The 13,154-nt window shown below is 34.3% G+C and overlaps 1 protein-coding gene across 1 annotated transcript; it reads left to right on the top strand.

Moving 5' to 3' along the window:
* Positions 1-1,378: 1,378 nt before the first annotated feature.
* LOC136801467 (uncharacterized) lies at positions 1,379-7,567 on the top strand. The gene is made up of 3 exons (XM_067058112.1): positions 1,379-3,407; positions 3,793-4,804; positions 6,898-7,567. Exons 1-3 carry the CDS (start codon positions 1,379-1,381, stop codon positions 7,565-7,567), a joined length of 3,711 nt encoding a protein of 1,236 aa, XP_066914213.1.
* Positions 7,568-13,154: the final 5,587 nt, after the last annotated feature.

The following is a 13,154-nucleotide window of genomic DNA, read 5'->3' as shown; positions in this document are numbered from 1 at the left end:
TTGAGGGTCGGTAACTTGTGTTGACATTTTTTTACTACAAATATATATTAGAACTGAAAAAAGAAAAGAAAACGGAACTTCTTTTATTATAAAACTGGGACTGAATTTGTAAGTTGTTTCTGACTTCCTACACGTCCAACGTCTACTCAAAGAACACATATGCTGATTTTTAGTATTTTATAAAAACTAGATATACTGTATCCGCCAACGTAATTTAAATTTTAAAAACATAAACATTTGGACATTTCAAAACAGTTAAAAAAGTAATAGTCTCTATTAAAATAATGGTCTAAGTTATAAATCATTTTTAAATAGTATTGAAAACAGAAAACTCAACCAAACATTCTGTTTGAAAGATATAATAGATATCTATTTCCCGGGAATATCGAAGATAACAAGTAATACATATCAGCTGGAATTTTATTAGAACAAATTTAATCAAACTATTCTTAGCTAACAAATTGAAATACTTATAAACTGCACTATGCTTGTCTTGTCTTTTAAATTCTCCGATACTAGTCACCTGAATAATGGAAAAAAATAGATTTTTAAACTGAATGATTTTCAAAATATAAAACATCAGGGTAAAGGAACTGTAAAAAAGATTACAAAGAATATCAAGGGAATTACCTATTTCATAATTCTTGGATTCAATTGTTGGTTCGATTTTCTCAGGACATCAAATTGGATCTAATTGAATTAAAAAAAACAAAGCAGAAATCAGGCTAACTTTTAAAACGTAATACATAATCTCAAAGGAAAGTGGGTTCAGAGAAACATTAGAAACTGCAACGACTTTAAACCGGTCACTTTTATTGCATTTGTTTTTTATTTTGCGAGAAGATTGAAGGATATACCGAAAAAAGTAAAACATGTAATAACTAAGACTTACCGTTTCTTACTTCTTACAATAACTTTTTCAAACCTGAAGTCAAATAGAGGGATGATATCCAGAATTTGATGTCCAAATCAGTCCAAAACTGTCACTTTTATATGTATCGTCTTATTGCGATGTATGGTCTGCTAACATACAGATAATCAATATATAAAGCATATTTATTTTCAAAAGGATAACCGTGTCTCTAAACATCCATTTTTAAAATTTTTTCTATACAATCTATCACTACGTAAAAAAGCTTTAAACAATGGCAACTTTTTAGTAGCGCAACAACTAACCGACAGTCACATTAGCATTGATGAACTGAAAGAGCGTTTTAACAATAATGACGATTCAATTGCTAGAAAAGTTATCAGGATGGGCTCCAATCTTGTCAATTCTGACCCATATTGGAACAGATGCAAAAGAGAATTGGATGCTTTACTTTTCTTTAGAATATACTCAATAGGGGATTTACCAAGTTACTTTCATACTAATAGTATGGCAGAACTCCACTGGGCTCCACTTAAACAATTTTTGGCTAAATACATTAGTTCTACATGTGAGATCACTTATGATAATATTTTAAATAAATTGAATACAGATATGCATTATCTCAGAAGAACAGTTTTACAAAATCTGCACATTGCCACTTTATATTTTGAGACAAGGACAATAAATTACTATAACACTGTAGCCAAAGAGTTGTTTAACTTAACTGATTATTGGTTTCGCTTCGAATTTGCCAAATCCAGAGGACAAATTCACAGCCATGGACTCATATTTTCTGAAACTCAAGCCAAAAATATCGAGCAAGCTCTTGATATAGATGGTTTATCCAGTGACCAAGAAAAAGCTGAGACCTTATATAAATGGCTTCAAACACATGAAGAAGACACAGATACCATATTTTCACCAGGCTTTGTTAGTATGCACCCTGCAGGTGGCTTCCAAGAAAATGGCCAAGATGGCTCTAAAGTCTGGATTCCAAATAAGGAAAAATGGGCAAAACCAGAGGGTACCCAAGAGCCTCCTGAAATTAACCCACTGAATCTTATAATGACAGAATATTGCACCACCCCAGAAAAAGTTAAAAAATTGTATCTTTATCTTGTGAATCGAGTAGCATTACATAATTGTAATGACTATTGTCTGAAAAGAAAAAGAGTTGACTCTGATACACGATATTGTAGGTTCCATTTTGGAAAAGAAGATCCCATAACAAAAAAAACACCAGGAAAAGAACTACATCCTTTCGCCCCAATTCTAACTGGAGATAAGCATCCAAGGTATGAGGGCCCCAGAGACCATTGCAGGATTATAATGAATGTAAAAGCTCATTTATTATCCTGGTTGGCCAACTGCGATACTCGGGCTCTGGTTGATCAAGATTTGTTAAATTTACAAAAATATATCACATCTTACGCATGCAAAGGTGCTGCCGCAACACAGGATTTGGTCACTATCTATGGTCACCTTTTAGACAGTGCAGATCCCAATGCTTCAGTTAAGAGTATCGTATTAAGACTGCTTAATAGGATACTTGGTAAAATTGATACACCTGCTGCTTGTTGTGACTTTATCAATTCTGGTAGCAAACTATGGCATTGTACTAGAAAGTTCCAATCTGTTGGTTTGAGTGGTTATAGACCTCTTAGCAGTAAGCCTGACGGTGAAAACTTCACTCAAAAAATTGCTATCGATAAGTTTCTAAGTAATGAGCGTAGAGAAAAGAATCCTACAATGACCTTATATGATTGGGTGAGAGAATGTTCTTGCAGAACCAAATGCACTGCTGATCACTGCCCAGTTTTCACAGGTATCCAAGTGAATCCCGTCTGGCCACTCTCAGAAAACTACTGTAAAGGTAAGCTCATGATGTTTTCACCTGGAGTATGGACAAAACCTGAAGATTTGAAGCTAGAAGGAGAAACGTTTGGTGAAGCTTTTGCACGCTTTTTTGATACAGAACAATGCCCACGTGTTGTTAAAGATAATGTGAAATCAGCGAAAAAGAGATATGATGAAAAAATGGAGAGAGAACGTAAAAGAAGGCACAAGCTAAATGAACAGCACAATGATTATGCAAATCAAGAGTCACAAGCTGATTCCCAATACTCCTTTTCCTCCAGTACCTTTTCACAAGATTTTCAAATGAGGGAAGTTAATGTAGCTCATGAATTGTTGAATGAGATTCACGATGCTAATCCCTCGAATGCTGTTGATGAAGAACTTGAGGTTCCATTACTTGATGGAGGACCAGACTTTGATTGGTATGAGTATGCAATGCAATGCTTAGGACAAGCTTGGCCAGATAATGTTGGTTCTTGGTTGGATGATATGGATGCCGAAGTTGAGAAACAAACTGTCAATTCGTACGGTAGATGTGACTTGCCAAGAATTAATCTACTTTTAGCCAACGAGTTGCAAAGACTAATAATAGCAATAAATCTAGAACGTATGATTTTACTCCAGAAAGGGGAGAACTATGAACCGTTACGATTATTGGTACAGGGGACTGCAGGTACAGGTAAAACTTTTGTCATAAATTCACTTAGTTTTTAGCAAGGAGATTACGTCAAAGAAATAATGCAGTGTTGAATCTGGCTCCTACTGGAACAGCAAGTTTGCTTCTCCCAGGTGGTCGGACAGTTCACTCCACCACACCTCCTCTTTCGAAATCCAAAACAAATGATCTCAAGTCAGCCCAAACGAGTGATTACCCATTAAAGGGAAAGGCTTTGAAAAAGCTTTGTGAGACTATTGGTTATAAAAATAAAGGGCTTGAATTGGCTGTTTTAAATATGGATGAACGAAGTATGTTTTCAAAAGGACTCCTTGGATGGACAAGTGAAAGATTTTCCCAAGCCACAAACCCACAAATAATTATGACAATACCTTCGGATCGATTCCAGTTGTGAACTTTTTTGGTGATCTTGGCCAGCTGGGGCCAGTCAAAAAGTTAGATCTTCATCTCCGCCCTGCAAAGAATGCTTCACCTGATGAGCTTGCCGGGTTTGCCATTTACCGAAACTTTCAAGACGTCATTGTTCTTAATCAGACAATGCGACAGAAAGAGTGTGAAAAAATGTTTCTTGAAAGGTTATTAAGAATTAGAGGTGGCAGAATCACCCAACAAGACTGGCTTGCTGTAAATGCCAGATACGAAAAAGAGCTTCCCGAGGCTGAAAAGATAAATTACTGCAATGCTGAAATAACAATAACATTGCATGAAACTTGGCGTGAAGTGAATAAAGAAAACCGAAAGAATTTAGCCAACTTAAATGTTCCTGTTGCCACAATACCATCTACAGGTCGAGGTTATCATCACAAGAATGGAGATAAACAAGTTGGTCAAATACCACCTAAAGCCACAATCGCAGTTAATTCGAAAGTTATATTGACAAAAAACCAAAAAGCGTTTACCCCCTATGGCTTACATAATGGTGCTGCTGGTATTGTGAAAGCAATTTTATATGAAAAAGGCACATCACCTCCACAATTACCTACAGCAGTTATTGTTTACTTCCCGAGGTATACTGGACCAGCTTGGGATATTAACAATCCCAAATTTATCCCGATTACTGCAGTCCGCTCAAAATGTGAAAGTGAATGCTGTAGTCGAACTGGTTTACCATTGATACCTGGTTATTCCCTCCCAATAGCTAAGGCCCAAGGTATCACTGTTGGAAGCAATCAACCTGCTGAATTCATGAGGGTGAGTATACAAGAAGGTAAGTACATGGAACAGCAAAGTTTGGGAATAACCTATACTGCTTTATCAAGAGCTGAAAGTGAGGATCGATGGTGTCTAATTGATAAAATACCACAAGACCGGCTTCATTACATCAACAACCATCCACAAATGCAGAATCGCCATCAAGAAGAAAAGCGACTAAATGAACTATCTGCTAATACTATTGCCAGGTACTCGCATCTTTTAAATAAATCAAAGTATCTTCAGCTGCTAAATGAATTTGATGCACTTTGCAACGATGGTATCATAACCAGTGTATGTACCAGTGGAAATGCAGCTTGTACCTGTGTATATTGTTCCCATATAAGTCACATTCTTTCTGTAGAATTTGATCAGCTTTGTTTTTGCAGTTGTTGTTAACTTTATTAGGTGTAGTTGTTGTCACCGTTGGTTTTGTGGGAAAGGATATCAGAGGGAAATTTGTTTTTGTATGATTAGCAAAAGATGTAACAACATTTGATTCTTTATATATTAATAAATAAGGCACAATATGGTCATTCACTTTACAGTTAAAATTAGGGTTGTGGATAGGATTCACTATGGCATCGTCCACAGAAAACCACTGTTCACCATATTTTACAGCTGATGTGTAATGTCCGCTATTTGCAGTTTCGCCATGGTGAAAGATGACTGCTTGTAATTCTAAAGTTCCTAATAGAATATTGTCAATTCGATTCTCAATTGTAATTTCTGGAATAACTTTTCTACAAGTATTTGTTGCTTGATCAAAACGAAATACACCCAAGGAAATAATCAGATAATCAGAAACATGGAGCAGTGTTGTTGATTTTGATGCCATCGTACGCGTTGGACAATTAGAACACACATATGGCTCATCGAGCAGCTCTGCATTTTGAGCATTTATCAGTTTCAAAAGTTCTTTTTCAATGGAATTGTTATATAAGTTAGAAAATTTAATACAGGATATAGAATCATACGTATTTTTCTCTGATACTTTCTGACAATTTTTCACAGTATTATCTGGATTTGACGGATAAATAATTTCCAATATATGTAAAAGACATTCTTGAGCATCAAACTGCTCAAATCTGGAATGGTCGTATCCCCCGATTTCAAAGAAAGCAATTAGTTGATATGTTTCTATTGGAACAGCCGAAGAAGTCATTGATGTAAATAATTCATTGATCGCTATTGTTTTACTTGGGGTACCGACATCAATTTCAAACTGACAAACACGTTCCCGAAGACTTTTAATTGAATACAATGCTTGGACAAGTGAATTAAAGAAACAAACATTTTGACCAAGATTTTTGAGGCCTAAAGGTGCTGTTCTTGATTGCAAAATATCCATCTTTTCAGGACAATGTAAAGTGACAATTAATTATTATATTTAGCTGAATAATGTTAGGAGTATTGGTATCACAACTCTGTTGGAGTGAAAACCTTTAATACAGTTGAAAATGTGCAAAGTTAAAAAACAAAAAAGTAAATATACTTCCCTAGCTAGCTGGAAACAGGTGAGCGAACCACCAGAAAAACTTGACAATGGAAGCCAACAGGTAAGCTAGACCAAACACAGCCAACAGCAATATGAATAACAACAATTGCAAGAGCAGATAATCCAAACGCAAAAACAAATTGTGCAAAATAGTATGTTGATAAGATACTAACAGACTAATAAATCAGATTTCTCAAAATTTGTTAAGAAATTTCAAAGAAATTCAACAATCAATCAAACCAGTGAGTGACAGGCAGACATATCAACAGAAAAAGCTTTTGTTGGTAGGTACAGAACAGCTTCAAAAAAATCAACCAATCAGGTTCAGATAAATCGACCAATCAAAAAACATTGTCTGCCAGTTTGCTAGTAGCGCGGGAAAACAAACCAATCATAGGAGTCCTTTTGCTGCGACATGAGGATTTAGTTTCGAAAGCGATGCGATCTGAGGAAACACGAGAATTTGGTGTCATGTAGTCATACACGAACACTGAATTTTCAAAAATGTTTAGCGATATAGGGCAATTTAGTATATCGCGCGCACATTTTACCAAACGAGATACGCGCTGCGCGCGCAAAAATGGATTTCAAGAAGATCTTTATCAATTGCTGCAATGAATTTAAGTGTAATGTTATTTCTAAGTTGAGGGAGCACAATAACTTTAGAGTTTCTTCGGATGATGTTGTCAAAAAAGTTCAAAATTATCCCATACATAGGGATATTTTTAAATCTTGTTTTAAAGAGGGTGATATCAAGACAGTGCGGTTAGCTGTTAAAATTTTTGGACTTCGCTGTTGTGTTAGATTTAACCAGCATAAAGATTTGTCAATGGTGGCCCCTTTTTGCTATGTGGCATTCGATTTAGAAGAGTTTGATCTGAGACGTGGTGATTTGGTTTTACCATTATGCCTTACTTCATTGTATAATGATGATGAAGTCCCTGTTTTCCAAGTGTTTGTTCCAAGTTGTTGTGATGAAACTGTAGTTCCATCTATCCCTCTGAGTGATATGGTTCCAATTGATCCGTTGGCACTTCCTGAAGAGCGGTTAACTGGTTTTTCTCTCACGGTGTCTAAGGGTAATAAGTATGTAAGCGTCAAATCAGGTCATGGATTGCAAATCGGTGACTATCTTGTGATTCGTGGTCACAATTACAAAATCACAGATGTTCACCCTGATGATGGTAGTGCGGCCGGTGCAGAAAACTCACGAAACGTGATTTATGTTGACAAGCCGTTCAAAAATAACGTCAATAATCAGGCTTTTCGGTACCGTAAGATGGTGTATGTAAATGGTAGGATTGAGTCAGTTGGTATGACAGCCTTGCATACATATCGTGGCATGTCCATCCGCTTCAATGAAAACAAAAATGAGAATCTACATGGTAATATGGAGGTAATTTTCAGATGTGCGGTTTTCAATTCATCAGGTTTCTTTACAAAAAATCTAGCCATTGCAGAAGTAGACATGTAGTTTTTTGTTATAGTTATTTTTTGTTTCAGTCTTTTAATAGCGGTTTACTTGTAGTTTTATTCATATTCAATGTGTGCAGTTTAGTATTTCTTCGTAGATTTGAAAACGGAATACCAACTATGGATACAAGTTTGAACATGATAATAGTGATATTACTTGAACAAAATGTAAACAAACTGTAAGGTTTTAAATATAAAAAATAAAACCATAAAAAATGTTTATTTACATTCATTCAACTTTTTTTCACGTGCAAACTATACATGCATTGTTGGTATATTTTAGAGATATAAACAATACAATATCTTCATATCTTAGTGGCTAAACTTACGCTGAAACCTCCAGCAGATTTTAGTTTCATTTCTGTCATAGCAGGCAGATTAGCTTCTCCTTATCACAGAAACTGATTACGTTGTATATTTTTACACTTATAAATTTGAATAGCTAGACAATCACATTATTTGTTATCAGATTATACTGTTATTGTTAGGTTATTGATTTCGGAAGAATATCATATTAGTATAGTTTTAACATAGTTATTTTCTTTTGAAGCAATAGTATTTAACAATACAAGAGTTATAATTTGGAGTGTATTTAATTTAGTGATTGTCCTTAAGCTAAGATATATGGTCAGGATGGCAGATATTTATTGAAAATCAAAGTGACAAACAGGACTTTTTTACATGACGTAATTTTTTCTTCAGGCAAAACAGTTAAGAAAAAATCTTTCGCTTTCGCACAAAAGTGAACACCGGCCTTAAGGATCTTAATTGTAATGTTTTTATATTTTTTAAAATAATTTACTGAATTGAGCCTTGAAAGAAAGTTATTTTTCAACATAAGCTATTTATTACAAGTAAAATACATGAACAATAATAATAGCAATAATAATAACAAAGTTGATGAAAATGAAATAAATTTTGTTGCCTAAAATTATTTAAAATCAGGCGAATGATAAAAAATGTTTTGTTTCCGGAATGCGGGTGAAGGAAAAAAGTTATCATGCGGCCGGCCGGAAAATAATTTTTTTTTGCTATTTTTGATAATTTATGGCTCATTGAAATAGAGTTTAAGAATATCTTTCATGTATAAACACAGCATAAATTATGCCCTAAATTACAACAAGTACGGACTACTAACGAACGAAAGTTTGCGGCCGGGTCAGAAAAGAAAATTTTTTCAACCGGCCGGTTTCCGGAAACAAGAAATTTTTTTTGTTTCGCCTCATGAAGAAAATTTTTTAAAATATTATAATTTATTATTTTGCACAATTAAAATTTTTCTCGAAAAATAAATAAATGAATAAATAAAAGAAACCTCACTCCCAAAAGTAAAAGAATAAAGATTTTCCTATGAGGTTACAGAATATAACTGGTTGAACTATAGACACATTACATTGCAGACCCAGTAAGATGGCGGACGCACGCACGCGAATTCAAAATGGCGTCCGATTTCTTTGAAATGCTTTTAAATAACAAAATCAAAATCTAACAAAACTACAACAAAACAACAAACAACAAAAAACATCTTTACAACACTTATCAACGCTTATCAACTACAATCATGGGTGGAAGCAAGAGATCAACCAAAAAGAAAAACAAATGAAAAGCAACAACAACAACAACAATGATAGTCAACAGCTGAATGCATCTATCCTTATGTCTATGTCAACACCATCCCAAGAATTCTTACCAACTCATCTAAAATCACCACCACTGGCTCTGTCCCCTGCTGTCGTGGATTTAAACGAAGAGTTCGAATCGATCCTCAACACTGAAGGCTTAGATGGTCTACCTGACGTATTCACTACACCTGTACAATCTCTTGATCGAGGACAAGATGGAAGTGACAAAGAGGTGACATTTGACATGATTCTTTCAATCAACAAAATAAACAAATGTATCATGGGTAAGATCGCCAGTCTCGAACACTTGCATCAAAGTAGATTTGACCAAATAGTCAGTGGCATGAAGATCTTAAAGGACGAAGTTGAAGACATCACAAAATCCCAAAGTCTTATTAATTCTAAATTTGAGACTAAAGCAAAGGAGATTAAAAACATCCAGAATAAAATAAAATCTATGGCAACTGAAAACAAACAAAAGGATAATGAGATTGATCAAATTAAAGAAAGACTACGTAAACTAGAAGAGAAGAATAAAGAAAGTAGATCAAAGATAAACGAGCTTGAGCAATATGGTAGAAGGGAAATGTTCAACATTTTTGGGGTCCCCAGGAAAGACAATGAAAACACTGATGACATTGTTTTTAACATTGCAGACCAACTTGGATTTGACCTTTATGAAGACGATATTGAGGTAACCCATCGAACCTCTACCAAACCAACCGCTCCGATTATTGTTAAATTCAATAATAGGAGACTTAGAGATCTAATGTATGAGGCTCGTTGGGACCTCAAACGTATAACAACAAAAGATCTTGGCTTTCTAGAAGAAAATAGCATCTTTTTTAATGCCTGGAGAAATCTCAAACAGACTAAATTATTTGATCGAGTTATTACTCAAAATGGAATCACGTATGCTTGGAAAACTTACAATAAGAACACTAAAAGCGAAAAGAAAGTCATTCTCTCGCAAAGTGATATCATAAAGTTAGTTCCAACCTCCTGATTTTCTAATGTTTTTATTACACTTTGAGTATATATATTTTTTCTTTTTACATTATGCTATCTTCACATTATTCCCATTTTTTAGCTCAGAATGACCAGCCCTTATCTTGACTTTTTACGTGAGACATCAATTTGCCACGTCTTTAGGACCTGCGTCTTTGACAATGGGGTTTTTTGTGAGATCTGCTACACGTGGCTTCATATTAACTAAATGTATTAAAATCACACATAAACATTATAATCAACTTGCTAATTCACCACTACCTTATTACTGTCAAAGTTGTATTTCTAAAACCCTACCATTAACTGATGTAACTAATCATAGCCTTTCACTAGAAACCTTTAACTCCAATACAGTTAAAATCAACAATAACACCTGTGAAGAATGCACTAAAATCATTGGTTATGATAAATTAATTCACTGTAAACTTGGTAACCATCTTTTTCATATAAAATGTTTACGTGACAGTAAAAAAATTAATGAAATCAACCGTAAAATTTGGTCATGTGATGACTGCTTAAACTTTCCTTTCCAGTGTTTAGAATCTAATGACATCATAAATGAACTCAAACCTATAACAAAGCCAATAACCCATAAGGTTAAATTTGATAATAACTTCACACAATTTAAACACCTCCCAGCCCTTAACATCACCTCAGGTTTGCCCAATGATGAAGATGACTTGAGAAACTTTGAATATTACAATGTTGACAGTTTCTTGTCTTTAACTAAACGAATTATGATTATTATATCTCTGTCCTTCATACAAACATTAGATCTCTTAACAAAAACTTTGATAAACTTGAAGCCCTTCTAACAATCTTGAAGTATGATTTTGACATTATAGGAGTTTCTGAGACATGGGACAATGATAACAAGCTCTTTGTTAAACCCACAATCAGTGGTTACCACCCTTTTGAAGCAAGGTCTGGAAACAGTCAGAATGCTGGTGTTGGTTTATTTATCAAAGAAACCTTGAATTACAAAGAGAGGAATGATCTAACTTTCTCATCAACAGGTAAGAATTGTGATCTTGAATGTCTTTTTATTGAACTTGACTGTAAGATTCTTGTAGGGGTAGGATATAGACATCCTGATAATAAAATACAAATTTTCAATGATGAGTTTGAGAAAAGAGTTCTTGAAAGAATAAAAAATGAAGATAAGAAGGTTATTATTATGGGAGATTACAATATAAATTTAATGAACTGTGAATCTCATCGTCACACAAGTAATTTCTTTGACAAGATGGTTTCATTTAATTTTCTTCCATACATAATCCAACCAACTAGATTTAATGGTAACTCTCACACTCTTATCGACAATATTTTTCATAACGACATTTCCAATGAATGTATCAGTGGTAACTTAATTCCTCATATCACTGATCATTTGCCAAATTTCCTTTTTGTACCTCATTCTGATAATAAAATAACACAAAAATTTAAAAAAATATCAAAAAGAGACTTCTCTGATTTTGATATCTTACGCTTTAGGGAAGATCTTTCAAATATTGACTTCACCAACAAATTCCTACAGATGGAAGATACTAACCTAATGTATGAATTTTTTCATAAAGGCATGAATCTTTTATTTGACATACATGCCCCATTTAAACTATCGACAAAAAATCAAAGAAGAAAAGAAAAAAAACCCTGGATGACCAATAAGATTCTTAACAAAATAAATATAAAAGATGCACTATATGGGCAGTTTATGAAAGACAAAGACCAACAAATTTTCCAAGAATATCATGAGATCTTGCGAGAGTTAAACAAAGACATACGTAAAGCAAAATTCATCTACCTCAAAAACAAATTTACACAATCAAAGAATGACATTAAAAAATTTTGGAAGAATATCAACACCTTCCTTGGTAGAAATAAGACCAATCATTACCCAAGAACTATGACTCATCAAGATAAAACATTTACTGACTCTCATCAGATTAGTGAAGCTTTTAATAAATACTTTTCAGAGGTTGCTGCAAATCTTCTCAAAAAAATTCCTAAAAACACAACTCTTAAACACAAAAACTACCTTACTAGGATGCAGTATAACAACTCTAGCTTTTTTTTCCAACGAACCAATAGGTATGAAGTCTTAACACACCTTAACAACATAAACAGTAATAAAGCCAAGGATATTTATGATTTCCCTACACGGATTATCAAAGGTATTGCTGATCTACTAGCTGATCCTCTTGCTATTATGATAAACAACTCCCTATCCACTGGTGTTTTCCCTGAACGTTTAAAACATGCTAAAGTAACTCCTCTCTTCAAAAGTGGACTTAGAAATGATATAAAAAACTGCAGGCCAATATCTGTTCTCCCAATTTTTTGACAAGATCTTTGTAAAAATTGTTCATGAAAGAATAACTAAATTTCTCAACAAAAATCACATTATATTCAAAGGACAGTTTGGTTTCCAAAAAGGTAAGTCTACATCTTCTGCAGTTATTCATCTCACTGACATTATAGCTAGGTGCAAAGCTAAAAAAGAAGTTGGATGTGCAATTTCTTTGGATCTGGCAAAAGCTTTTGATACTGTAAATCACAAAATTCTCCTTGACAAGCTTGATAGAATAGGTATCAGAGGCCCTGTACTATCCTGGTTTCAAAGCTACTTGACTAAGAGAAAACAAAGTGTCTCCTGTAATCATGTAAAGTCTGAACCCAGGTTCATCTCTCATGGTGTACCTCAAGGCTCAGTTTTAGGCCCCCTCCTGTTCTTGATATATGTCAACGATTTAGCACTAAGTTCGTCTTTCTCACAAACATTGTTTGCTGATGACACATGTCTGTTCATGAGTCATTCAGATCCTGAAATACTTCAAAATCTCGTAAATACAGAACTCAAAGAAGTCTGACTGGCTTGTTGCAAATCAACTAACTTTAAATATCTCCAAGTCCAACTATATCATCCTTGGTGAAAACAAAACAGATAACTTTCATGTC

Source organism: Clytia hemisphaerica, unplaced genomic scaffold (genome assembly GCF_902728285.1).
Source record: "Clytia hemisphaerica strain Z4C2 unplaced genomic scaffold, Clytia hemisphaerica genome assembly, whole genome shotgun sequence".
NCBI classification, from domain to species: Eukaryota; Metazoa; Cnidaria; class Hydrozoa; order Leptothecata; family Clytiidae; genus Clytia; species Clytia hemisphaerica.
This window is presented reverse-complemented; position numbering and strand designations above follow the sequence as displayed.

Coding starts and splice junctions, on each gene's coding strand:
- LOC136801467 (XM_067058112.1), top strand. CDS start 1,379: ATGGCAGAACTCCACTGGGCTCCACTTAAACAATTTTTGGCTAAATAC. Junction 3,408..3,792: donor ACAGGGGACTGCAGGTACAG/GTAAAACTTTTG, acceptor GATCGATTCCAG/TTGTGAACTTTTTTGGTGAT. Junction 4,805..6,897: donor TCTGCTAATACTATTGCCAG/GTACTCGCATCT, acceptor CTGTTGTGTTAG/ATTTAACCAGCATAAAGATT.